This window comes from Equus asinus, chromosome 17 (assembly GCF_041296235.1).
Source record: "Equus asinus isolate D_3611 breed Donkey chromosome 17, EquAss-T2T_v2, whole genome shotgun sequence".
In the NCBI taxonomy this organism is placed as follows: Eukaryota; Metazoa; Chordata; class Mammalia; order Perissodactyla; family Equidae; genus Equus; species Equus asinus.
The window spans coordinates 41,894,313-41,922,156 of record NC_091806.1 but is presented as its reverse complement, the minus strand read 5'-3'; the positions used below and the strand labels follow the sequence as shown (position 1 = coordinate 41,922,156).

Sequence of the window (27,844 nt, the reverse complement as noted above, 5' to 3'; positions counted from 1 at the left end):
GCCTGTGACTCGTGAACAGTGAAAACCCCCATGTGGAGGAGACCCCCCCACTGCAAGGTGCTGCATGAATTTTTCTGGATGTGTCGTAGTATCTCATCACCATGAGGCAGAGACGGCACGGTCTTCCGTTTGGTAGGTGGAGAAAGATACTGTACAGAATGAAAAGCTATTATTCATTCCAGTCACATTGCAATGCAGCTGCAGAACCTGCTTCATATTCTTACCGCGTTCCTATTCCCAAAGAGGGGTCCACCATGGGTCTTAAGGTTGTCTTTTCCTTTGAATAGACTATCAGGGAAAGAAGACATATCTTGAAGGAAAAAAAGCCGAGCTAATGAGAAAAGCCAGGAGATAACATCCTGCTGTGGTTATGGGGGATGGTAAAATGAGGTATTAAAAATTGAGAATATGACATAAGATACACATAATTGAATTTCATTCGTAGCCTAAAAGGGGTCCTTAGCATAAAATGTATTTGAAAACTATTAATTTGCCTATCCTGAATTTTGTTCATTTTTTGGCTTCTCTTTGGTTGGCTTGAGAAATTCAAAGCCTTCTCTTTACATCAGTCAAAATATTTGAAATGTGCATAATTCTTATAAAAGGGAACATAGCCTGGAAATAATAAAAATGAAGGCCGTAGGTTTTGTTATTGCTAAAGAAGCAATTGATGACCCAAAGGACAATTGCAGAATCAGCAGATCCTGTAAGATGCAGCCTCATGAAGGAGAAGTTAGCCAGCCAGGTGGCCAGAGAGGAAAAGAGATCTGGCCACTGGAAATCTTCTAGAACAGGCAGTGGGCTACATTTGCCTTTGACAGTTTTTAAGGTCAGGTAAAGCCCAGACAGGAAAAAAACTCTTGGCCATTGCAATGCTCTGAAAAAATGCACAGCAGAATATTTCCCAAAATAACTTGGTGGCAAATATCTTATTCTGGCACTTACAAAATCAGGTGATAATGCCGCAGTCTGTCCTTTAGATGGCAAAGGGAAATACAAGCCAATCTGATAACCAAGCCAGTTATCTACTCATTCTGATAAATGCATAAATTTTAAAAATTTACATTATTAGGTGCTGGATAAGGAAATGAAGGATGCGAGTCTCTAACCCTGACAGCAATTGCTGAATCTAGAGACCCTGGCTGGAAAGGAAGCCCATTTCCATGATATGTAGAAGCAGAGAAAAGAAGCTAAAAATCAAGACATGGCGATGTGGTCTTGGTGGTCTTTTCTGACCCTTCAGATTTTTTACATAAGAGGTCTTTGTGCTTGGCCTAATTTCTGAAGCTGCCTTTCTTTCCTGCTCTCTCTTGCTGTATGAGCAAACTTCCCTGAGACTGACTCTTGACTGGGATGTTCTTTGTGTATGCGATTTGTTCCACAAATATTTACTGATCACCTGCTGTGTGTTTGACACTATCCTGGAAAATCTGGAGAGATCCAAAACATATGTTTGTCCTGTCTTCAATGAGCCTACAAGCTAGTTGGGGCTTAGAATATACTCACGTAAAGTTTAAAAATTGCAAATGAAATAGCAACCAAAAACAACCCCAAACAAGACAAAACAATAATGCTTTGATTAGATGGCAAGTGAATTGGATGAATTTAGGAGAGAAGGGAATCTCTCTGGAGTTATAGAGGCTTGGGGAGGTTTTGCGAAGAAGCTCAAAGTCAGATAGGAGTTTGGAGGGGTAAGGAGGTCATAAAGGCAGGGGGAATGACGTGCAGCAAATGCAAGGCTGCTTTTGTGCAAGTATACAATAAGACCTCTCTCTGGGCAAACTAGTCACGAAAAAACACCCCTTGCTCCCAGCCTGGCCCATGATACACTTTACTGCCAGCTTGGCTAGCAGAATGTGGCCTAGATTTGATCCCCTCTTGCTCCTCCCCTCCCCAGGCTGCCTTAGCACAACACGTAGATTGCATAGCCCTCTGTGGTGGCTGGAGGCTCAGAAGTGTGGCCGTGTGTAAGGTGTTTTGGATGTGGTTAGCCCAGGTTGGCTAGAGCCAAGGGCGTGAAGTGGGACAAGGGGGAGGTAAATGGGGAAGATAGTTTGGGGCCAGAGTGTAGAGAAGCAGTAATATATAGCATAAAGCACCAAGGCTTTGTCTTAAGGCTAATGGGGATTCAGTAAAAGTTTTCAGGCAAGGAAGGGCTCTGATGGGATTTTTTAAATGTTCAGTGGAGCACAGCCGTTTCTCGGGAGTTCTGCTGAGCAATTTTTACTGCTGAGGCACTGAGCTAGGCCTCTTCTTCCTTGTCCTTGTCCTTATAGGACTGGTATTTACACGGCTAATTTCCCACCTCAGCTTCTAGGCCATCCCATTACCCCATTTTTTTTCTTGACTTTTAGAAAAAATTTATATATTTTAATAAAAAAAATTTTTTTGGGGGGCTGGCCCCGTGGCCCAGTGGTTAAGTTTGTGCACTCTGCTGCAGGCGGCCCAGTGTTTCGTTGGTTCGAATCCTGGGCACGGACATGGCACTGCTCATCAAACCATGCTGAGGCAGCGTCCCGCATGCCACAACTAGAAGGACCCACAACGAAGAATATACAACTATGTAAAAAGGAGAAAAAAAAAATTGGGGGGGATATATTCACATCATGTATACATGTTCATAAACGTATATATTCAAAAGTCTATAGACTATAAAGGTTTCTTCTATCACTAACCCCTCTCCACCCACTGGTCTCCCCCTCTACACACACATGGGTAACTACTGTTAGGAGCTTTTTGTGGCAAGTGCGAAGTTGAATATAGCAAATCTATGTCCTCATCCACCTTTTTAACACAAATGATAACATGCTGTACACGCTGTTAGGCATGTTGCTTCCTTTCCTTAACAGGAAATTCTAGCGATCTTTTTTTCTTTCAAGATTTTATTTTTTTCCTTTTTCTCCCCAAAGCCCCCCGGTTCATAGTTGTATATTCTTCGTTGTGGGTCCTTCTAGTTGTGGCATGTGGGACGCTGCCTCAGCGTGGCTCGATGAGCAGTGCCATGTCCGCGCCCAGGATTCGAACCAACGAAACACTGGGCCGCCTGCAGCAGAGTGCACGAACTTAACCACTGGGCCACGGGGCCAGCCCCTCTAGCAATCTTTTCTAGTGTCTTTTTGAAGCGTTAGACAGCTGTGCTGTTGGCCAAAATAACAATAACGAAGCAGCTTACAGGTCTTGAGCTTTTACTGTGTTAGCATGTTGAGGGCCTGATATTCAACGTCATAACACCCTATGAGTCGGGGTTGACTATTTCCTTTGGATAAATGAGGACACCAAGTCATTAACTCATTTTATATATGAGCAAAGTAAGGTCCAGATATTTCAATGATGCCCAGGGATGCCAGGAGTCCAGTCTGTCCCTTCTGAGGGCCCAGACTATGGCTTAAACATGGATCCTACAAGTAGGTGGTAGGAGAGATGGCCGAACTGTGTCCCGGCACAGTCACAGTGGGGGATAATTATTTATTTGGCTGTTTACTCCACAAGACTGTGAGTCTTTGGAGGACAGGAATGTGTCTTACACATCACTGCAGCATTACTGCCTAGCACTGTGCTGGACACGTAACAAATGCCCTATTTTTGGAAAGCTTTGGAACCTGAGTCACCGTGGATGTCACTGCAGAAAACCACTGGGCTATTTTTGCACTTCATAAAATACTTGAGTATCTTTAATATTTATGACTTTGTTTTGCTTTTTCAGAATGAATATGATGATGACCGTTTTTTGAGCACTAACCATGCATCAGTCATAATTGTCACTTACATCTCATTTAACCTACAACAACTCTGTGGCTTGAGTATTTGAATCATTTGGCAGATGATGATGAAACGAGTTCAAAGAGGTTAAGTAACTTACCCAAGGTTGCACAGCTAGTGAGCATCAGAGCCAGAATTCAAAGCCAGGTCTGCCTGACCCCAAAGCCAGTGGCCTTCACCATTCAACCATGTCTACATGTCACCTACTTCTGGAAATCACAAGGAAAGCTCAGCCTCTGGTTGTGCCAAGACTCAATTCAGAGTGACGTGCCTGAAGGCAGGCTGTAATCAGCATCATCAATAGTTAGCATTTTGAATGTCCACTGTTTTGATGACCCTGGATATTTGAGAAGGAAATAACAACAAAACATGTTTCTTGTTCACAGGGTTTGCTTTCTAAGCTGCGGCTAATCCTAAAGTCTACCTATAATTTGTACTGTGCTGTTCCAAATGCCAAAATATTCTACAAGGTGTGGGGACAGCTGATGTGCTAACATTGACCTTGATGTTGTATTGAGACAGATGTAACGTCAATATTTGCTTGTCACTTCCTGACAGGATGGATTTCAGTGGATCTCTATTGGGAGCCTTTAAAATAGAACAAGGTATTTTGTTTAAAAGCAAAAATTAGGTACTTAATATTAAAGGAACAAGAAAGTGAGTGAGTGGTGTTAGGTGTATCATATGCTTGCTTTATTCATCCATTCAATAAATATTAATAAATATAGCAGTAAAGAGAAACAGACAAAAATTCCTGTCCGTTTGGAACTTACATTCTAGTGGGAAAAGACAGACAAAAAAACCTCATAAAATGTAAGTCAGACGGTAAGAAGTCTTTTGGAGATGGATGGCGAAGAGCAATAGAGAAGGCTGCGACGTGTGTGCAATTTTAAATTCTTACACTGTGTTGTAATTGTGACAAGTCACGGCCTTTGGCCCCTTTCTCTTTCTGAGCACGCCACATAATGCCCTGGATTTGTGTCGCATCCTGTAGGTCCTGCCTTCTCCACACCCAGTGTGAAACCCTAGGAACCATTTGCTCTGATGTTCATGTCTAGTTTCTTGCACCCCCGAGTTGGTCTAGATCTAATCGAGACTCAGATCTCGAGTCAAGGGTATTCAAATAGCCTTGAAAGTTTGGGGAGAATCAGAAGGGGCAGGGGAAGAGAAATCAAAACAGGACCTCTTTAGGTAAGATTAGGTAGAATTACCTTTACTCTTCACCTCTGGCCTAATCACTCACTAAAAACAGCTCAAGGGCTTGGCAGGGCTGGAGGCAGCTGGAAGGAGATTCTGAGTAGGTTATAATAGTTAAGGCAGAGGCATAAAAAAGAAAGTGAAATAATTTGTTGAATGAATGAGGCAATGATGATGCCAGGAGGTGGTGGTGGTGGTGGGAAGAATGTGTTAGCCTCCCATAAGCTCCACAGCTACATACCCTACCCCCTAGACGACTGCCCCACCTCAACAAGTCCAAAATAACAATATTCTTCAATTGTGGCAACTGACATTTTCTCCATCACATGTGAAGTGTGAATAAAAGCATTTTCAGAGAACCTTGTTTTGTATTCATCTACCGCCTTCCGAACGAGGTTTGGAAACCCGAGGTTTACAAAAGACGGCCATGGCTGAGGCGGACAAACCGGTGGAAGAGGTTTCACGGGACGTTCTCACGTGGGCTATCAGAGGGGTGTTGGCGCACCCTCAGCTTGGCCAGGGACGGGACTGCGAGGGGCAGCTGCCGATGGCGGTAATAAAGTCACGGCCTCCCCTCCTTGTGAAGTCAAAATCGTTAAAAACCAGTGACGTTCTTCAGGGTTGAGGCCTCCCTTCGGTGCTTAAGGCAGAGCTCCCCCCACCGATGGCCCCGGCCAGCGTTAAACATCGAAACTGTCTCAAACGCGGCCAGTAAGAGCTGGAAGCCGGTTACCCCAAAGCCTCGGCCGCGGCCCCACCCGGTCTCAAGACGAGGCTCCGGGCCGGGCTAGCCAGCCGTCCCGGGTCCTGGCCGGCCCAGCCCTCACGCACGGCCTGCTGGGAGTTGTAGTTCGGTAGTCGAGGAGCCGAGCCCAGCCCCATCCCTCTCTTCCGCTTCCTCCTCGCCCCGGGTGAGCGCGCAGAGCGGGGACCGCGGGCGGGAACCCAGAGAGCGTGGGACTACAATTCCCAACGGACCGTCGCGCCCAGTGCGCAGCTCCAGGTAGCCGGCGGCGCGCTTCGCGCTCCCGCGCACGCGCACTCGTGTTGGGCGGTGGCGGGATTCGGCAGCGTGCGCTTTCCCGCCCCGGCCCGCCCCGCGCTCGCCTTGGGCCGCTGGTCGCGCCTCAGGGACCCGCCCTGTGCTGGCTGCTTTGCGGTTCCGCGGGCCCCTCCTTTTCCCCAGTTTCTTCTAGAGCCCAGGCCCCGCCCGTTTCCCTCCTCAGGGCCTGGTCCGTTCCCGCCCCATCCCGGCCCTCGCTGCGCCCCTGCTGCTTCTGCTGAAGGCGGAGGCTCCATGTTGTCCCCTCAGCGAGCGGTAGCGGCTGCCTCGGGAGGAGCAGGTGAGGCGCCCAATTTTCCCCGGGCCCGCTCCGTGGCCACTCGCCGCCCTCCCTGCTGTCGCTCCGAGGAGCCCGCCTGCTCGCGCCGGGGGTAGGGTCAGGGTCCGGGACTGGGGCCGCGCCCCTCGCCGGGGTCCCTCGGCCCGCGAATTCGGCCGGTCGGGCGCGGGCGGCGCCTTCGGGGGTCGGGCCCTGCGCCCGGGGGAGGCCGCTCGTGCTCGCGCTGCCGCCTGGCACCCCCGGGGCGGCCCCGGGGCCAGTGGCCGGGGGGCGGCGTCCAGAGGCTTCGACCCCGCCCTGGGCAGCGCCGGGCGCCCCGGGGCTACTGCCCCCTCCCGGCCCGGGGCCTGCGGCCGGGGTCTCTGACCGTGTTCGCGGGCGAGGGGGCGGGAAGGTGGCCGCTTTATTGTTCGGCCGCTTGGAAAGCCCTGGAGGGCTGCACGGTGTCTCGAGTTGGAAGCTTCGTTCTTAGCCTCACGACCTTGAGGCTGTGACAACAAGTGTTCGGAGAGTTTATTTCCAGCCCACACTTATCTCCTTCAAGGAGATGCAAGAATGTGGCCTGAACTGGTTTTATAGGCAGTTCTTTGAGTACGTTTGGTACAGTCCGTGGTTCTTTGGCTTTCCTGAAGACAAAAAATAGGGAAAGTATGAATTAAGCACCCATCGTTGCCATACAGTCTGGGAGACGACTTCATCTGTCCTTTTACCTGCTCTCGTTTGATGGGTGTGCTGTGGAAGTGGGCAGAAGTTCACTTGCGAAATCTAAAGGCAAAAAAAAAAAAAGGGGGGAAACGTTGTTTGAAGAATCTTTTAATAAAAAAATCCAGCCCTGAAATTTGAATACGAAGTTGGGTGGAATGTTTTGTGAAAGGAAGGAGAGAACTAACGGCCCCGGACCGTGATTGCACATTTTGGCTTGCTTTGGGAGACGCGAGACCCACGTAGCTTTAATCCTTGTCGAGTATTCAGCATTGCAGCGTGCTGAAATTCAAATGAGGGCTTTTTTTCAATCCCCGCAGAAACTAGCTTCTGGTCCAGAAATGCGTGTCGCTGCTCGGACACCTGTAAAGGAAACGCTTGGCTGAATCCACATAATGTAGCGTTACTTTAGTGCAGCTTGTTGTACCACCTGCGGTTTACTGTCTCGTTGGGGTAATCATGAAATTAACAATAGAGGATAAATACCTTGTGTGTTAGCATAATTTTCTTAGTTTTCGCTAAATAGGGCTTGCTTAGAATAGGCTTTTTAAAAATTAGTTTTCTGGGCTGTCCCACATGCTTTTTTCCTCTTTATAATTTCTAAATCATAGAATAAGGAACGTGCTCACTAATTATGTAAAACGAGATGATAGAGAATTGTAAGAGGCAAGAAATATAAAGATCTCTCTGTCTCCCCAGGTCCCCAGTGGTAGTAGTTATTAGGTTTGGTCACCTATTCCTTTAAGTTTTCTAGCTGGTACCTTAGGGAACCCTAGGTCTGGTGAACCCGTCTGAGAACTGGGTTAGAATTTGCCTATGATGACTAGGCATGCCTGTGAAAGTTTCTATCGCCTTGTATTTCATATTGAGAAATCGTTCAGGTAACACGACTACTTTTTAAAGTTAATCTGAATTTTAAAACGTCTTCTTGAGTTATCTGTGAGGTTCTAGGAGGACATCTTCTAAAAAACATCGGGGGGAAAAGGTGAGGGGAAAGCTTTTATTTAAAAGAAGAATATTTTAGGTGCTGTAGAGCTGTGCTTCTCAGCCCTGCAGCATATTAGAATAACCTGGAGTTTTTAAAAGCTGCCAATGCCTGGGATCCACTCACACATTGTGATTTAATTCATTGGGGGACCAGGCAACAGTTAAAAAAAAAGAAAAAGCCCAAGTAATTCTAATTTGCATGTTAATATGTAATCAGATTTCCCAATAGGTGGTTGCTTACATTTGAGTTGATTTGTTACTTGATGGGAAGTGTAGTTTGTAATATCAATATTGATATTGAAAAGTTGCTCTTCTGTTTAAATTTCTGAAAAAATGCTTTTTACTGGTATGCATTTCGATTGTCAGAACATGTTAGATATATTTCACAGCTAAAGTATATTACAAATTAGGAAATAGCCTTTGCTGATATAGAAGATGAATAAGCAGACAGGAGTAGATTAACTCTTTTTCTGCCTTGAAATGATAAGGAATTCAAGTCAAATAAACATTGCCAAGTAAGAAAGCCTTATTCAACTAGAACACAGATAATTAAATCAGGTAACCAGATTGATTTTGGTGGTGGTCTCATTTTTAGGGAAGAATCAAATAAGATGCATATTGAACTCATTCAATTAAAAAGATTTTGTTTCCCTGTAGTATAGCCTGGCATTATTTTTAGATTCAGCCTGGTCTCTGCATTTCTGAATCTTCAATACTGTTTAGGCATAATCTTCATAAAGCCTTGAAGTACAACAAAATCCTTAATTGACAAAAAGTGGTTTTGTTCAGCATTCTGGGCTAAAGTACAAAGATTTTCTGCAGATGGATTGAGAAAAAGCTTCCTCTTAAACCCTTTAATTAATTAGAATGTAAATTTCCCCCAATATTCTGTTTAATTGGGTTTAAGTAGTATTTTCCCTGAAATAACCTTAAAAATATATGTGTATCTCCCAGCACACTTACTATGTTAAGAAAATGTAGAGTATATAAAAGCACTCCCCCCATCACCAAAAAGGAACCACACCCAGCAGTTCTGGAGTTGGCCGAAGGCCTTAGAGCACTTAACCCTCGCATATGATGTGTTTTCTCTGGCCTTGTCTGTGAATTAGCAACTTTAGCCTGCCAGCGAGAACAAGGCATGAAAATGTTATGCTTCTGCTTTTGGGTGTGTTGCTCTTGCCCTTTAGAGAACGTGGTATTTCCAGAGGAGACTGGAAAACTCAGGTCATAACTTTACCCTGAGTCATGCACTCTTCTCAGTGAAATGTTCCTATAACTGTAGTTAATTTGCTGTTCAGTATTCTCTGGACAGTAAGGATGAGCACTGAGCCTGGCTCTACCCCAGTGGTTCTTAACTCAGGGCGATTTTGCTCTGGTGGGACATTTAGCGATGTCTGGAGACATTTTTGGCTCTCACAACTAGGGGGGAGCGCTACTGGTATCTGGTGGGCAGAGGCCAGAGATGCTGCTAAATATCCTACAGTGAATAGGATAGCTCCCAAACAGTGTTACCAGCCCAAAATATCAGTAGCACCGAGGTTAAGAAATCTTGGTCTACACTGTCGAATTGATCAACTAAATTCTGTATGAATTTTCTGCAATAGCAATTGTAACTGCTTCCAATTGACTGGTTTCATTGAATTTATCACTGTTCAGGTGATCTCAAATATTTGAGGAGCATTAAAACTTTTTTCCCCATAATGCTTTCCTGACAGAACTTATTTCTTAGAATTTATGTTTTCCATAGGACTGAAAAAGCCAATTATGATTCAGTAGTCTCATCTACTTTTATTTAACCTGTGCAGCTTTTTTTCTAAGTCCTTTAAAAATTCAGTTAGATAGTTCTAGAAAAAGTGCTGTCATTTGCACAGATCTCTACAAATTGTTCCTTATAATTAATTTTACCTGTTAGTCTTTCAGCTTCGTTCTACTTGTTGTTTTTGTCATTTTAGTGCAGAGCTAGTCTTTTGAATGCAGTTATTTCAGAGATTATTTGAACAGGCATATTTAAACCTATTGGTTAGTCTGCATTAAGGTGTGTTGTGCCAAAAGTAAAGGATAAATCAGTACTTTAAAGGTAATTAGCAAAAAGGTAGTAGCTTCCACATAAACTATTGGAGTATTTTTTAGTTATCCAAATATTTTTCAACCTACTTAAAATGATGAGTGATACAGTATTACCATGAGCTATTTATGGCAATAATCAGAATTATACAATATTTCTACCACTCACCTTCTTTTTGTAAACATAGGTTTTAAGTTCACTTACATGTATATGGATGACGGATGTGACATGGTCAGGCTGTGTCTTTGTATGTGTACAAAATTGTCCCATCTCACAGTTACTCATATAAGTGAATGTAATATAGCATTGACTCTTCATATAAATGAACATTAACTGTTCCTATAAGTGAGCATTACTGTTGTTGTCTCAGAGTGCATATCTAGACCTTGGAAAATAATTACTTTGCTAAAGGGAAAAGGCATATAAGGTTGCTACTTCAAGGTTTTTCTAGTACCATCCCTGGAGGTTAGATCGCCAGAGTTTAAGATCCTGAGAAGTGGGAGTAATTTCACTGCAATTAGGGGAACTTCCCTGAAAAAAAACCCCCAAAACAAAACCCCAAACCCCAAAATCTTTTGTGTGGATCCTTACTGAGCAAGTTGCTTTAATGTTTTTATCATCATAAATTTTGTTCTTTAGCCAGGCCTGTACCACTTAAATTAAGCCAAGGGATGAATAGGTTACCTAGCAAGTTTAGCAATTTAGAGATCCAGGAAATTTTTCATTGTTCAAGAGTCATTGAATTTTAGAAGCAGAAAATAGCTTCACCTAACTGCCTGAGTTTGTAGAGGAAACTAAGACACGCAGAAGTAAAATGATTTACTCCTGCTGTTACAGTCATTGCAAAACTGGGCCCAGAACTTGGTCTTTCTGGGTTGTTAGGGAGGGCCTTTCTCCTACCCACACTGCCTCACTAGAATAACAGCCTTTGCCAAAACGGGAGCTTAAATCATGGGAGAAAAAAGTGATAGGGTTGGGTGGTATATTGCGTACAGTAAGATAGAGTCAGGGAAGATGTGGAGGCCGAGAGGTGGTGATTTGAGAGAAGTGGAGGAATGGAGAGGGTTCATTTTGATGATACTAAATAGAGACTTCAACTCTTAGTACTGGAAGAGTAGCTAGAGGTTAGATCTTGACTCATTTCGCTGTTGAGACTGAAGTCTAGACATGCTGAGGGTAGTGGTGGAACTGGAACCGGAACCCGTCTCCCGACTCTTGCGCCCTTGTGCTTCTCCATGTCCCTCCTGAGAGTGACGTGGTGCAGTGTCCAGGCAAGTCTGTCTCGTAGGCAGTTGTACATTTGGACCTGAAATGCAGCTTAGAAATCAATGAAGTTGCATCACCAAAATAGAAGGTATAGTGAAATTATAAGAATAAAGAGCTCTGAGGGCATGCATGAGACCTGCAGAAGACTGAAGCGAGCACAGGAGGCTGACGAGAAGAAAAAGAACTAGTGAAAGGAGGTGATACACGGCTTGGAAGAGAACTGGGAATGTGCACTGTCACTGAGTCCAAAGGTTTCAAGTTTTAGAAGTGAGTGGCAGTTGTATTTTGTCACAGAGAGATAGGGTTGAATGACAATCAGAAAAGGGCCATTGGATTTGGTAAGCGAGGTCATTGATAGACTAGAGAATAGTTTCAACAGGTTGGGAGGAAAGTCAGATTGCAAGGTGCTAAGGGAATGGGCAGATAAGTGATGAAGAAATACTCTTCAAGGAGTTTGACAGTGAAGGAGAGGAGACTGGGAGGGGGAAGGGAGAAAGTGATTTTTACTGAGGTGCTTTAGACGTACTGTTGTGTTAAGTGTACACAATGCTAGGAAACTATTCTTCCTTTGTTAGATACTGGGGCTGAATGTGACAGTTTCCCTACTTCCCAGGGGCTCCCCATGGGGTGATAAATCGTAACTACAATATGAGAGCATTATAATGAGTGGAATAATAGTATATGGAAGGTTTTAGTGGAAATAGGAAAGTAGGTCCACTTTATTGAGTCTCTGATAATGTCAGACACTGTGCTTCGGGGTGGGTATTAGTTTTATAAATACAGGGAGCAACAAGAAATATGTTAGAACTATGTCCATAGTCACGTTGTGACTAAGTGGTGGAGTTTATTCGTTTATTCCACAAATAATTATTGAATGTCTATTCTGTGTGGTCACTGTGCTGGGATCTTGGGGGATATAGCATTGAACAAAAGAGACAAAAATCCCTGCCCTCATGGAGCTTACATTCTAGGGGGGGAGAGGGGAAGGACTGAAGCTCTGCCCTGTCTTGGTTCTAGAGCCCGTTTTCTTTTTAGTATACCACGTAAATGATAGGCTCTGAGGGTAGGGTGGGGATCAGGCCAAGGGAGTGTTGAAGGATGAGCAAGCGTCTGCCTGGAGTCTGGGAGGAAGAAGCGTTTCAGGCAGTGGGAACAAATGATTGAATAGGGTGTACATTTGAAATTTTGGCATCAAGACAAGGCTGGACCTGAATCCTAACTTTCTTCCCGTAGAAAGACCACTGAGAATAAATTTGCCTGGGAGGATGAGGAGAATAAGGAATTAGAGGAACTAAGGCAGTGGGGAGAATGGTGAAAGGCTTTGACTTATAGGATGGAGATTTTAGCTCTGAGCTGTCAGTCCGTAAAACGTTTTTGTATGTGTGTGAGGAAGATGGGCCCTGAGCTAACATCCATGTCAGTTTTCCTCTACTTTGTGTATGGGACACCACCACAGCATGGCTGTGAACCCTGGGCTGCCAAAGCGGAGCGTACGAACTTGAACCATTTTGCCATCGGGCTGGCCCCCATAAAATGTTTTTGATAGCCTTTTATGACGTTGCTGTCATGATATGTTTATGAACTGTAATGAAGGAGTTTAGCCCTGAGGGAGGAGGTGACATCATCAAAGCAACACTTGCGGATGGTGACTTGGATGATCAACCTAACAGGCAAGAAAGGCCGGAAGGTGGCATGGCCTAATGGAGAGGGCCCTATAAGGTTTTGATTAAGGGTCTAAGGGATTAGGGGGTCTGAGATGTGAGGATAAGTCAGCAAAGGACTTTTACGTGACATTTATTTAGAAAGGAGTGAGTGGAAATAAAACTTTTTATTTGGAAGATCGGTAATATAGTCCTGTTGTATTAGGAAGTGAGAAACAAAGGTATTGTGATGAGAAGTAAACAGCTCTATTTGTTTAAATTGAATTATTGGTGATATGTACAGTTCAAAATGATTTTTCTCTTAAGTGGACCCAAACCAAAGGAATAAGATCATTTTTAATCTGGTGTGCCCAGTATACTGTTGTGAAGAGAAATACAGGATCACCCCAGCTCCCTCAACTAAACATAGCCTGGTCCTCTTCCTATTCACTGTGCTGTAGGCAGAAAGAGAGGAAGAGATGAGCGAAGGCTTTATCACCGTTTTCTTTTTTTTTTAACTGTCCTCAGTGGTCTTCAGCTTCTCTCAAAGTGCAGTTCATTGTGCACAGCTGCATACGTTTTTGTCATTGGATTGTTCCATCTTGTCTGTAGCTCGTGTGACCTTACCTTCCATGCCTGTTGCTCTGACGATACCACCTGCATCCTTAGGCTCTTGGGCTTCAGCTATAGTACAGTAAATATCATTCGTTCTTTTTTTTCTTTTAAAGATTTTATTTTTCCTTTTTCTCCCCAAAGCCCACCCAGTATGTAGTTGTGTATTTTTAGCTGTGGGTCCTTCTAGTTGTGGCACGTGGGACGCCGCCTCAGCATGGCTTGAAGAGCAGTGCCGTGTCCCCGCCCAGGATCTGAACTGGCGAAACCCTGGGCCGCTGGAGCAGAGTGCACGAACTTAACCACTCGGCCACAGGGCCGGCCCCTCATTCATTCTTTTTGCAGTGGTTTGTTGTGTGCCTTCTGTGTGTCAGTACATTCACACTGCTCAGTAAACTTTAATAGTGAAATAGATGAAATTGAAAGAGCCAGTATGATGAATTTAATTGTCAAGTCCTGGGGGGCTGTTGTATGGCCTACTAGGTTTGGCTGTATCTGACAGAGCCTCCAAGTAAGTGATTTAAACAGGGTAGACATTTTTTGTTCTTTCATGTAAAAGTGAGCCAGCATGGTGGTTCTGCTACACGAAGGCCTAGGCCTGACCTCTCTGGTTGCTCCAACATTCCTGGGGTGTTGCCCTTGAGGGCCTGGTCCCGGATGACTGGCTCCCACTTCTACAGCCAGCCAGCAGGAAGGGGGAAAATGCATGACCTGGAAGTTGCTGTGTCATTTCTGGTCAGAACTTGGTCTCTAGGTGATACCCTAGCTACAAGATTGGGTTGGAAATGTATTTCTTTTGGGTAGTTATATGCCCAGCTAACCATCTATTGCCATAGAAGAAGGGGAAAACAAGTATTTGGGGGAGCACCCAGCCATCTCAGGGTCTTTGTTTGGTACTGTCATGAGTGCTGCTCAGTACTTAACACTGTGGCTTATCCATAAGGTCTGAATAAATTGTTCTCACTAGTTCTTCCATAGGAAAGCTCGAAGGTCTTTAGGTGCTGGATTCATCTGCTGTTGTGCTAGTAAGAAGAACGGTAAGAGATTATTGACAGAAATGTTTCCCCTTTTTTTGGAGAAGACGACTAGCCCTGAGCTAACATCTGCTGCCAGTCCTCTTTTTGCTTAGGAAGACTGGCCCTGAGCTAACATCCGTGTCCATCTTTCTCTAGTTTATACGTGGGACGCCTGCCACAGCATGGCTTGCCAAGCGGTGCCATGTCCGCACTCGGACCCAAACCGGCGAACCCTGGGCTGCTGAAGCTGAACGTGCGCACTTAACCGCTGCACCACTGGGCCGGCCCCAGAAATGTTTCCCTTTTATCAAGCAATGATGGGAAAGAAAAGTCTTAGTATACATTTACTATAATGATAGTGTGTCATTTAACCTATATTTATAACTTGTTTTCCAATAGTCTGCAAAAAATTAAAAAGTGGCAAGAACCCTTTTGTTGCTCTCTGATATTCTAAGTATAAGAAGAGAGCAGCAGTTCCCATAGCTGAAAGGGTGGAGTCTGGCAGTCAGGCTCTTCTGTCTGCTTTGCCTGCTGTGTTTCTTCAGTGTTTCTAAAGTAAGAGACGAAAATAATTTGGGGACCGTTTGTGACTTTTGACCGTCTCTGCCTACCTGTGCTGTGTCTTACTTAGTATTTGTCCTTCAGTTTACTGTAAATTGATTCACTTTTTTTTTTTTTTTTTTAAAGATTTTATTTTTTCCTTTTGCTCCCCAAAGCCCCCCGGTACATAGTTGTATATTCTTCGTTGTGGGTCCTTTTAGTTGTGGCATGTGAGACACTGCCTCAGTGTGGTCTGATGAGCAGTGCCATGTCCGCGCCCAGGATTCGAACCAACGAAACACTGGGCCGCCTGCAGCGGAGCGCGCGAACTTAACCACTCGGCCACGGGGCCAGCCCCTAAATTGATTCACTTTTAAACTTAGCCCCCTTCTACGCAATAATCTATTAAAACATGGTTTTGTTTCCTAATGTACATTAAAATATATAATTATTAAAATAAAAAAATGTACTTTTAGCTACCTACAAACATCTCCTTTCATAGCAGTGGTTCGTACTCACATTAAGGAAATAGTCCTTTGCCTCGTTCCTTAGACCCTACTAGTTTTTTAATAAATTTTCCATAAATCTGTGGCTATTAAGTGGCTCTGAATTTCAAAGAATTAATCTTTGTGCTTTCTACTCTGGTAGGGAAACTACTAATTAGGCTTAATTTTGAGCTAAAGAATTAATTGCCTCTGTAACTTGGATTAAGTTATTGAGAGTGATCTGGGGACTGGCCTGGTGGCGCAGTGGTTAAGTTCGCACGTTCCGCTTCGGCGGCCCAGGGTTCACTGGTTTGGATTCCGTGTGCAGACATGGCACAGCTTGGCAAGCCATGCTGTGGCAGGCGTCCCATGTATAAAGTAGAGGAAGATGGGCATGGATGTTAGCTCAGGCCCAGTCTTCCTCAGCAAAAGGAGGAGGACTGGCAACAGATGTTAGCTCAGGGCTAATCTTCCTCAAAAAAAAAAAGTGATCTGCAAAATGTAGCCACCTAAAGATCTTTTCAGGCTTTTCTCCAGGACCTGTTGGGCAAGATGCTTAATTTTTGTAAGCCTTGGTTTCCTTATTTTTAAAAAAGGGCAGTATCATTTACCTCGTAGGATTGTTCTGAGGATTGAATAAAGTAATGTGTGTAAAAAGCCTAGCGGTGGCAGGCACCCTTTCTACTGTTGGTGGATGTTTGGGTTCTTTACAGTTCTGCACTATTTTGAATAAAGCTGATGGAAACATTCTTGTATGTATGTCTTTTAGTGGATGTAAGCATTTATGTCTTTTAGGTACATACCTAGGAATGGATTTGCTGGATCATAGGTATGTTTAGTTTTAGGAGATACTGCCACAGTTTCCCAAAGTGGTTATAGTCCCATCAGAATGTATGAGAATTCTGTGTGTACAGCCTCTCCCACAGTGGATAGTGTCAGTCTTTTAAATTTTAGTCATTCTGATGGGCAGGTAGTAGTGTTTCTTTATGGTTTCAATTTACATTTCTTTGATAAGTAATGGTATGGAAGCACCTTTTCATATGATTATTGACCATTTGGATATCCTTTTTTTTGTGAAGTGCCTGTTCAGTCTTTTGCCCATTACTGTTTTTAAAATTGGGATATTTATTTTTTTCTTACGGATTTTTATGTGGATTCTAGATATGAATCCTCTGGATGTAAGTGTTGTATGTATTTTCTCCTAGCCCGAGGCTTGCGTTTTTACTCTCTTATTGGTGTCTTTTTTTTTCCTTTTCCTGAGGAAGATTAACTCTGAGCTAACACTTTTGCCAGTCTTTCTCTAATTTATATGTGGGTTGCTGCCATAGCATGGCTGATGAGTGGTGTAGGTCCGTCCCCAGGATCTGAACCTGTGCACCCCAGGCTGCTGAAGCGGAGTGCACCAAACTTAACCACTAGGCCATGGGGCCAGGCCCTAATGGTGTCTTTTAATGAACAAAAATTCTTAATTTTAGTCAAGTCTGATTTGTCATTTTTCTTTTTTTTTTTTTTTTGAGGAAGATTAGCCCTGAGCTAACTACTGCCAGTCCTCCTCTTTTTTGCTGAAGAAGCCTGGCCCTGAGCCAATATCTGTGCCTATCTTCCTCTACTTTATATGTGGGATGCCTACCACAGCATGGCATGCCAAGCGGTGCCATGTCCACACCCAGAATCCGAACCAGCGAACCCTGGGCCTCTGAAGTGGAACGTGCGAACTTAACCGCTGTGCCACCGGGCTGGCCCCTGTCATTTTTCTTTTATGATTAGTGCTTTTGTGCCCTGTTTAAGAAGATTTTTCTCTTCCTGTGTTCAAAAATATGTGTTTAAAAAATGTTTGAAACTACTTTTTTTGTCTACAACAACATAGGTGATGCCATGGAGAGTGGAAAGCCTGGTCCAGTGCAGGTTGTTTTGGTTCACAAAGAGCAACATTCCTTTGAGCTAGAAGAGAAAGCCTTGGCCAGCATCCTCTTGCAGGACCACATCCGAGACCTCGATGTGGTGGTGGTGTCAGTGGCTGGTGCCTTCCGAAAGGGCAAGTCTTTCTTTCTGGACTTCATGCTACGATACTTATATTTCCAGGTAAGGTAGAGTTATTTCATTTCAAATTAGAAAAGGAGACTTTTATGTCTAGAAGAGCAAAATAAGCTTGTGGATTATCCTTGATGTGTAAAATTACTCAACATTTAAGATTTACTGGAAATTTCTTATTTTTCCTGTAGAAGGAAGGTGGCCGTTCAAATTGGCTGGGTGAGCCTGAAGAACCGTTAACAGGATTTTCATGGAGAGGAGGCTCTGACCCGGAAACCACTGGGATTCAGATCTGGAGTGAAGTTTTCACTGTGGAGAAGCCAGGTGGGAAGAAGGTAAGGAAGAAAAAGAGAAATTAAAAAAACAGCAAAATGAGAACTTTAATGTATATGCTAATAATCCAGTTAAAAATATTTTTATCAAAATGATATAAGTTCATGGTTTAAAAATAATGCATGAATACAGTTTAAAAGATCAGATAGTAATATAAAATTTCTAACAAAAAGTAGCTGTCATGTGCCCCATTCCTCCCTCTGCTCATTTTCACTCCTCAGAGGCTAATGCTCTCAGTGGTTGTAGATGTTACTTCTTCCTTACTTTCTTCCTCCTGTGTGGGTGACCTAGACCTGGCTGCCGTCATTCTGGGAGCTGAGCAGGGAAAGGGCACTAGGGGACCTCACATTTCAGGAGGTGGGCTTTCACCCCGCACACCCCCTGCTATCAGTAGTGCATCTTACCCCATCTCGTCCGTGCCTAGCCACAGCCATAGAGCCTCTCCCCAGATTTCTTTGTCAGGATCAGGAGGGGCAGGTTGTGTGAAGAGGGGGTTTGTGGGTATCACTGTTTCTTAAACAGACTCTAACCCATTCCTTGTGTCTTTAGCCCCATCCTAAAGCATTCCTTCACAGCTGTTTGTGCCTCTCATTTTTGAGTCTTTCTAGAGCTTGAGGTTTCAGATCCTCCCTTCAGGGTGTGCAGGTTCAGCCTTTTCCTGAATGCTAAGTCATTCAGTATTTGGGCAGCTGGAGAGGTGGCGCACAACTCTTGATTGCTGTTTTCATGTCTTCTATTTTTTTCCTTATACATTTCCATATTCTTTTTATATTTTATTTCTCTCTTATTTTTAGTGAGGTTTCAGGAGAAAGGTGTATTGGAAAACGCTTAATTTTTTTTAATGCATAATGCATAGATACACAGAAAAATGTGTAGCAATATGGGGATGTTATTGCACCTTTTTTTAATGAAAGAGAATCTAGGAAATTCAGGAGTTATAACATTGAAATATAACATTGGGAACTTTTTCATGGAAGGATCTTTAGATATTATTTTATCCAACCTTTTAATTTTTTCACAATTCTGTTGAGATATAATTGACATTCCGTTTCTTTCCTCCCAGCTTTTGTGCTGTTGTCACATATTTTACTTTAATAATATCGTTTCTATTTTTGTTTAAACAGTCGAAACAGTTATCTTTTAAAGATATTTAAATAATAAAAAAAAACATTTACCCGTGTAGTTACCATTAACTTTTCATTTCTTCATGTCCATATTTCTGTGTGCATTTTTCTCTCTGCCTAAAGGACTTCCTTTAATACTTCATGTAGTGCTGGTCTGCTGGTGAATTCTTTTAGCTTTTTTATAGCTGAAAAGTCTTTATTTTGCCTTTGTTTTTGAAAATATTTATGCTGGGAATAGAATTCTAGGCTGACAGGTTTTTTTTTTTTTTTTTTTTTCAGTGCTTTAAAGATGTTGCTCTCCTGCCTTTTTGCCAATTTTGTTTCCAGATGAGAAATCTGTCATCCTTATCTTTGTTCTTGTGTGCCTAACATGTCTTTTTTTTTGTCTGGTTGCTTTTAAGATTTTCTGTTTATCATTTTTTTTTTTTTGAGTAATTTGATTATAATGTGTCTTGTTGTAGTTCTCTTCATGTTGCTTGTGTTTGGATTTTCTTGAGCTTCTTGAATCTACAAGTTTGATCAAATTTGGAGTTTTGGCGGGCCATTGTTTCTTCTAATATTTTTTTGTCCCTTATTCCCCTTGGGGATTCCTATTACCTGTATGTCAGGCCGCTTGAAGTTGTCCCATAACTCACTGATGCTCTGTTCACTTTTTAAAAATTTTTATTTTTCTCTCTGCTTCCTTTTGGTAAATTTCTATTGCTGTTTTCAGGTTCACTAATCTTTATGATCTGCTATTAATCCCATCCAGTGTGTTTCCTTTAGACATTGTGATTTTCATCTCTGAAGGTTCACTTTAGGTCTTCTTTGTGTCACGACCTAATTTCTTGAATATATGGAGCACAGTTATACAGAGTACTGTTTTAAAGTTGTTTTCTGTTAGTTTTAACATCTGTGTCAGTTCTGCATTAGTTCTGATCGATCTTTCTCCTCATTTGGGTCATATTTTCCTGCTTTGTCTGCCTGCAGAGTTGTGATTGGATGCCAGATGTGTGAATTGTACCTTGTTGGATGCTGGATATTTTTGTATTCCTATAAAATGTTGAGCTCGTTTTGGGATGTAAAGAAATTTGGAAACTTAGATCCTTTCTGGTCTTGCTTTTAAGTTTTCTTCAGTGGGCCCAGAGCAGTATTTAACTAGAGCTATCTATTCCTCACTACTGAGGCGAGACTCTTCTGAGTACTCTCCCCAGTGCCCCGCAAATTATGGGTTCTTTGCAGTCTGGCTGGAGGGGACGACACTATTCCTGGCCTTCTTTGAGCACTGGGTCCTCATCCTCTAAGCCTTCTGAATGTTCTCTGTCCAGCCTCAGGTAGTTTCCTCATGCACGTGTGCTGGTCAGTACTCAGCTGAACACTCGATGGTGACCGTCTGCAGATCCCTGGGGTTCTTTGGGCAGCTCTCTCCTCTCAACTGTTCCACCTGGGAACTCCAGTTGCTTTGGTCTCCCTGACTCTCAGCTCTGTCCCCTCAACTTGAAATCCATTGGCCTCTGCCTGGCTTCCCCTCCCTGTGCTTGGCTAGTAAGCTGGGACGACCGCAGGGCTCACTGCATCTGTTTCCTTTCTCTCAAGGATCATTATCCTTTGTTACCTGATGTCCAGTGTCTTGAAAACTGTTGTTTCATATATTTTGTTTGTTATTTTTTGGTTTTAGGTGGGAGGGTAAAGCTAGTCTCTGTTACTCCATTTTGACTGGAAGTGGAAGTCCAATCTTTTCATTTCAGAGATGCCGAAAATGGACTCTGAGTTAAGGGTTTGCTGTTGGTAACATAGCTGGCTGCTCTTAGAGTTGGCATTACAACAAGACCCTGTGACTTTCATTTCAGTTCTGTTTTTCTGTGTTATTCTCTCTCTGCATTTCTGGTAGTGTGTGGTAGATGCTTTCAGTAATTTTTTTCTCTTTTAAAAAACCATCTTTATTAAGATATATATAGAGTGTTAAAGATATATAAATTGTACATTTAAAGTGTACAGTTAATGATTTTTAAGTGTCAGATTTGTATAATCATCACCAAAATCTAATTTTGGGACATTTTTCTCACCTCATAAAACAACTCTGTTCCCATTGGAAGTCGCTTCCCAGTCTCTAACCCTCAGGTCTGGGCAGTCACTAATCTACTTTCGTTCTCCGTAGATTTGCCTGTTCGTGGGATTATACCGTATGTTCTTGTATGTCTGGCTTCTTTCACTTAGCATGATATTTTCAAGGTCCACTCATGTTGTAGTATGTTTTGGTACTTTATTCCTTTTTGTTGATGAATAATATTCCAATGGATGGATATACCACATTTTGCTTATTCATTGGTTGATGGACATTTGGGTTATTTTCACTTTTCTGGCTGTTATGCGTAATGCTGCTGGGAACATTTATGTACAAGTTTTTGGGCAGACGTGTTTTCATTTCTCCTGGTATATATCAGATTATACTGTAACTCCATGTTTAATCACTTGAGCAACTGCCAGAGTGTTTTCCAAAGCCTCCAGATACCATTTTACGTTCCCATCAGCAGTGTATGTGGGTTGCAATTTGTTAAATTATCCATATCCTCACCAATTCAACAACAAAAACATGTGAATGACTGGCTGGGTGAGTGAGCTGATTGGCCTCAACATTTGGCTGTTTTAGTTGGAGGCGGGCAATATTCCCCTCCTTCCATATTGCTCTGTGCCCCTCTGTTTTGTATCTTCTCACCAGGTCAGAGTAGTTAATCTTCTCCAGCAAAGTTCACTGGTCCAAACAAGGCAGCTAATAATTGTGCTTTTCTGATAGAACCTACAGAACAGGTGCTCAAGCTTCATTTCAATGTCACCTGTGCTTTTCAATCTCTCCTTTACATTTTCCCCATCTCACTTTAGCATATTTTGTTCTTATTTTCCTTTTTTTAGGTTGCAGTTGTTCTGATGGATACCCAAGGGGCATTTGACAGCCAGTCCACTGTGAAAGACTGTGCTACCATCTTTGCTCTCAGCACCATGACTAGTTCTGTTCAGGTAAAACCATGGACCAAAAGAAAAGTGTGCAGAGGAGATACGATAAAGGGAATCCATCTAGTTTCAGCTATTGTTCTGTTGTCAGAATTTCTATGATGATATATAAATGTTCTTGTTACACTATAGGTACATGTTAAGCTCAAGAAGGAACCTAACCTGTTTTTCTGCTTTGGTCATAAATATATGTAAAACGCTCCCAGAAAAGTCTGAAAAATGAGAATTTAAATTACATCAATTATGGGGCCAGCTCTGTGGCACAGCAGTGAAGTTCACACATTCCACTTTGGCCGCCTGGGGTTCTCCAGTTCAGATCCCGGGTATGGACCTTTGCACTGCTTGTCAAGCCATGCTGTGGCAGGTGTCCCACATATAAAAAGTAGAGGAAGATGGGCATGGATGTTAGCTCAGGGCCAGTCTTCCTCAGCAAAAAGAGGAGGATTGTCGGCATATGTTAGCTTAGGGCTAATCGTCCTCAAAAACAATAAAATAAATTACATCAATTATATGAGGTGTAGATTAGACAAGAATTTAGGAAAGCTATATTTTAAACTGTAGGGGAAGAATTTCGTGATTTCAACTTTATATATGCATAGTTTTCTGAAAGATATAATATTACTGTTTGAATAGACCTCATGTTCTTATATGCAGACCTTTAATTCTATAAAGCTTCTGTTCAATTTGGCTCATTTGGAATTTGTTTTAAATAAGCTCGAGTAGTATCAATTCAATTTGGCATATTTGGAATTTGTTTTAAATAAGCTCGAGTAGTATCAATCTGGATTTTTGTTTTCTAGATTTATAATTTGTCCCAGAACATTCAGGAAGATGATCTTCAACAGCTACAGGTATATGTTCCTCATAAAAAATTTAACATCATAATATATTATTTAAAAGTTTTAAGACTAAGAAAAATTTTACAATTGAGTAGTTTTAGCAAAAGATTGAAATATGGAGGAAGGTTTTGCATTCATGGTAATCCTACGTGGTATCTGTTGCTGGGGTGGAGCTGGGGTGGTCAGGGGAGGCCTTACCGAGTTGAGCAGGGAACAGAAGAAAGTGGGTGAGTAAGCTCTGTGGACACTTCTCAGAGGAAAAATGTTATAGGAGAGGGAAGAGCAGGAAGAAAGACCTTGAGGTAGAGTGTGCTTGGCAGGATCAAGGACCAGCAGGGAGGCCAGTGGGTGGGCTTGGGGGCTGTGACAGGAGGAGGCTAGGTGATGTAGTCAGAGGGGTACTGAGGTCCTGGTGATGTGGGGCCTTTGTAAGGACTTGAGCTTTTCCTCTCGGTGAGATGGGAGCCGTGTTGTGAGCAGAGGAGTGATGTTATGTGACGTATTGTAAAAGGATCCCTCTGGCTGCTGTGTTTAGAATGGATTTTTAGGGGGGCAAGCCAGCATTCAGTGAGACTGGTTATGAAGCTATTGCAGTAATTCAGGTGAGGTGAAATACATTAATGTGCCTGGAACAATAGTATGTGCTTAGTAACTGCTGCCCATTATTTCTCACTACTGTTACTACTGCTATTATTAGTCATGGTCTTCTGTTCTCCATAGCAGCAGTTCTTATGTTTTTCTGTAAAACACTCTTCCGTGGGTATTGCAGAGTCGGAATTCCACTTCCCCCACTGACATTCAAGAAAACATCAGAATGTGAGAGAGTGAGGCTTTCATTTCTCATAGGGATTAGCCTTGAATTAGTTCTAATTTATATTCATTTAAAAAAAAACAAAATAATTCCTAAACTTTTGCCTTTAATGTTACTCCTAGCATTCCTTGTACTTCATAATTGATGGTTCTACACCAGTGCCATGATTCAGTGGTTGAGAGCTGTTGCTCCTTAAAACATTTTCATCAAAACTTGAGCTTGACACCTTTTCACCTGAAACTTATTCTTCTCTAAGCTCCTTCCTCTTGCGTATTTTTTGGAATGCCTGCCTTGTGTGAGGCAGTGGACCCAGTGCTATAGATAGACATGATTCTTGTCTTTATGGATTTTATAGTTCGGTCAGTGAGAGAGAGACATAAATGAATAGGCATGGATGGTGTATTAGGACTGCAGCAACAGTACCACACACTGGGGCCTTAAAACAACAGAGATTTATTGTCTCACACTTCCGGAGCCTAGAGGTCAGAAATCAAGTGGGGAAGGGCCGTCTCTCTGCAGCCTGTGGGAGAGAACCGTTCCTTGCTTCTTTCCTGCTTCTCGTGGTTTGCCGGCAATCTGGCATTCCGTGGCTTGCAGTTGTAGCACTTCAGGCTCTCCCTCTGTCTTCACGTGGCTGTCGTCCTTCTGTGTCTTCACATTGCGTTCTTCCTGTGTATCTGTTATTTCTTCTTATAAGGACATCAATCATTGGATTAGGGCCCATTCTAATGACCTCATCTTAACTTGATTACGTCTGTGAAGACTATTTCTAATAAGGTCACATTCACAGGTACCAGGGATTAGGACTTCAGCATACTTTTGGGGGATAGGAGGAACACAATTCAACCCATACCAAGTGGTAAGGAAATTATGATGCAGTTACAGAATTCTCCTATGATGCTGTTCTCAAGAGCTCCACCATCCTCTGGTTCCTCAAACCCAAGATATGTTTAAGCGTGTCTTTCTCATAATCGTTTCAACATCAAGCTTTCCTGATTCTTTTAATCATGTCCTACTGCAGAGGAGGAAAAGCATCTTCCCTCTACTCCTCTTAGGTTCTTGGCTGAGGCAGGGAGTGAATGGAAGTGCCTGCTTTGATGAAGACTGGGACAGGGCCAGAGTCCTCGATGGATGAGAGGGAGTGACCACATGGTTAGTAGAGGGACAGCAGTAAGGAATAGGGGGAAGAGGTTCTACAGAATGGCAAGAATCCTAAAGGAGCAGGCTTTTTACAAGGGGACGGAGAATCAAGGCTTAGAAGTGATAAACTGAAGCGAGGAATTCACCAACCCAGCTCTCGATCCGGAGACACAAGGGGTTTGAGAGAATAGTAGCCACTACTTGAGATATCTACAGGGAAAATTGTGCCCTCAGGTTTTAGTTAAAGCAAAGAGGTAGAAGAAATGCTCAGAGAAGCAGCTGGAAATTTTGGGCAGTGTTCAATGTGCATCTGAAATTGCAGAAGATACAGTGGAAGTGTCTGGTGTGGGGGAAGGGAGGTCTGGAGTATTATGTGGATGAGGTGCCAGTGCCTGAGGCCGAGTAGCTGGGGGGAGGGATGGGGCTACAGTTAGGGCATTGGTTGGTGAAAATGGGGATGGTAGGTGTGGTGGATTTATTCTCTATAGAGGCTGGCCACTGGGCCTAATGGCTGGAGGACTTGTCTCGCTTGACAAGGGTGATTGATGGTGGAGCCAGAAATTGCATTAAAAAAGAGGAAAATGCTATTCTTGTGTGTCTGGAAATCCACAAGAATCAAGTGGAAAACTATTTGGAATGAAAAAAATAATTAGATAACCATCACAAAATAGAAATACAGAAATCAATAGACTTTCCTATCTACCAACATTAACCAGTTTAAAAATGTAATGAAAACATTCGCAACAAAATATTAAAAATATTGGAATAAATAAATATTAGAATAAACCTACAGAGATCTTTATTCTTCATAACTGAGGCTCATTGTGAACTATGATTGCATTTCTTGTAATTAATTACCTTTGTCACCTTTTTCATTAGTTTAGTGTTCTATGTGCTTATCACTAACGCATCCGCAGAGGATAGGCTGCTAACCCTTCTTAGCATGGTCTCATCACTTCAGGTCCTGTTTCATTTTCCCTGGGGAGGCGTCCCTCCTGCTGCTGTCTTCTCCTCTAGTTGGGATGGCCTCTTCTCAGCCTGGTGCACACTCATCACCCTGGCAGTTGCTTTTCAATTCATTGGATCAGTTGGATCCCATTTGATCTTTTATTTGTTTATTCTCTCCTTATTCCTATGCATTCTCCAGTAGCTTCCTGAGAAAGTATAGAAAGCTTGCATAGGAGGTAACTTTTTTGAGGCCTTGTAAGTCTGAGAATATTTAAATTTTATCCTAGAATTATAGGATGGAATAATTTTCTTTTAGACTTGAAGGCATTGCTTCATTCATTGCCTTCTAGCTTCCACTGTTGCTGCTGAAGTCCCACACCATCTGACTCCTGATCCTTTGTGTGACCTTTTTGTTTCTCTCAGAAGCTTAAGATCTTATTCTTCGCATGAATTTTCATGGTAATGTATCTTACTGTGAGCTTTTTCTTCATTCTTTGTAAACTCGTATTCTCAGAAAGATAAGATGTTGCAACTGTTATAACCAAGAAATAACAGGATGCTGTTAAAAAGCCGCCTTCAGAAAACAAAAAAAGAGCTCCTGGAAATTAAAACTATAACAGCAAAAATGGAAAATTCAGTAGAGGAGGAGTTAGAAGATAAATTGGAAAAAATTTCCCTAGCAGATTGAATGAAAAGACAAAGAGTAGAAATTGGGAGGCCCGCCCAGTGGCACAGCTGTTAAGTGTGCACATTCTGCTTTGGCTGCCTGGGGTTTGCCAGTTCAGATCCCGGGTACAGACATGGCACCGCTTGGCAAGCCATGCTGTGGTAGGTGTCCCACATATAAAGTAGAGGAGGATGGGCATGGATGTTAGCTCAGGGCCAGTCTTCCTCAGCAAAAAGAGGAGGATTGGCAGCAGATGTTAGCTCTGGGCTAATCTTCCTCAAAAAAAAAAAAGAAAATTAAAAAAATTAAAAGAAATTGGGAAGAGGGGGAGTGAAGCAGAGAGATAGGGAAGAGAAGAGAGAAGGGCAGGGTGGGGGGGAGGGGAGAGAAGGGAGAAGGGGGGAAGAGAAGATGGAGTGATGGAGGAGAGACAGAACGGAAGACACATAAAAAAAGGAAAATTTGAGGATTAATTCAGGAGAGGTTTAACATGTTAATAACAGGTGTTTTGGTAAATGAGAAATGAGAGAAAGAAACTATAAGAGGAATAATATAAGATGGTTTTCTAGAACTGAAGGACTTGAGCTTCTCTCTTTCCTGCTGGAAGCTTTTCCCAAAGGCCTGGTTTTGACTGTGTTTAAGAGTGAGCCCTTGAAAACCCACCTGGGAGCTTTGGTGAGAGGGTGGGCCTTGTGTACTGGTTTGGATAACCGTGAGGTGATTGGGCAGGATTATTTAGCTATTTTGTTGCAACCCCTAATGTCTTCTTTTCTAGACTGTTATTCTTGGGCTGTCAATTTCCTCAGAGAATTCTTTAACCTCCTGCCTGGGTGGGTGGAAGCTTAGGGTGGCTCCAGCAGGGTGAGAGGGCAAAGGAGTGTCACTGTTCAGTAGGTAAACTGTGACGTAAGTACCCATTTCCGGTAAGGTAGGGGACTTACTCCTGTCCTCAGCTGAGTTTGGCATCAAAGTCTAAATTCTTGTTGCTTTACCCTCTCCAGAGGGTACATGTCCCATCTCTGTGGGGCAGGAAGAGGATTGGAGCGGGGGAGGGCGCAGGATCTGGGAGTGTGGGTGCTCTCTCCAGAGACATTCAACCATTTCTTAGTTTTCAGCCCTCTCCCTCACCCCCTCCTTCAAGGTGACTGGGGCTCTAATTTCTGAGCCTTTCAGAGAATCTGCTAATTTCTTGATGGCTCCTGCCTCTTGCGGATTTCTTAGCAGAGCAGAGAAAGCCCAAACCAGACACTTCTTTCTCATTTGTCTGTTTTCCTCCCGGAGTATTTTTAATAACTCTTCTCTGCTGTCATATCATTTCTCATCCTCTTTGTCCTGTGAGTTTATAACTTTT

General features: G+C 43.0%; 1 protein-coding gene across 2 annotated transcripts in view; it reads left to right on the top strand.

The window, feature by feature from the left end:
* The first annotated feature begins 5,848 nt into the window (after positions 1-5,848).
* ATL3 (atlastin GTPase 3) overlaps positions 5,849-27,844 on the top strand; it is a 44,708-nt gene continuing 22,712 nt past the window's right edge. Inside the window, exons 1-5 of one of the 2 annotated variants that reach the window (XM_014844963.3) lie at positions 5,849-5,959; positions 17,480-17,694; positions 17,835-17,978; positions 21,990-22,094; positions 22,889-22,939. In XM_014844963.3, coding sequence (XP_014700449.1) covers positions 17,488-17,694; positions 17,835-17,978; positions 21,990-22,094; positions 22,889-22,939 — 507 coding nt within the window. In that variant the 5' untranslated portion in view covers positions 5,849-5,959; positions 17,480-17,487. Of the gene's footprint in view, positions 5,960-5,985; positions 6,300-17,479; positions 17,695-17,834; positions 17,979-21,989; positions 22,095-22,888; positions 22,940-27,844 lie in introns of those variants that run through there. The other variant, XM_014844962.3, reaches the window with a different exon arrangement.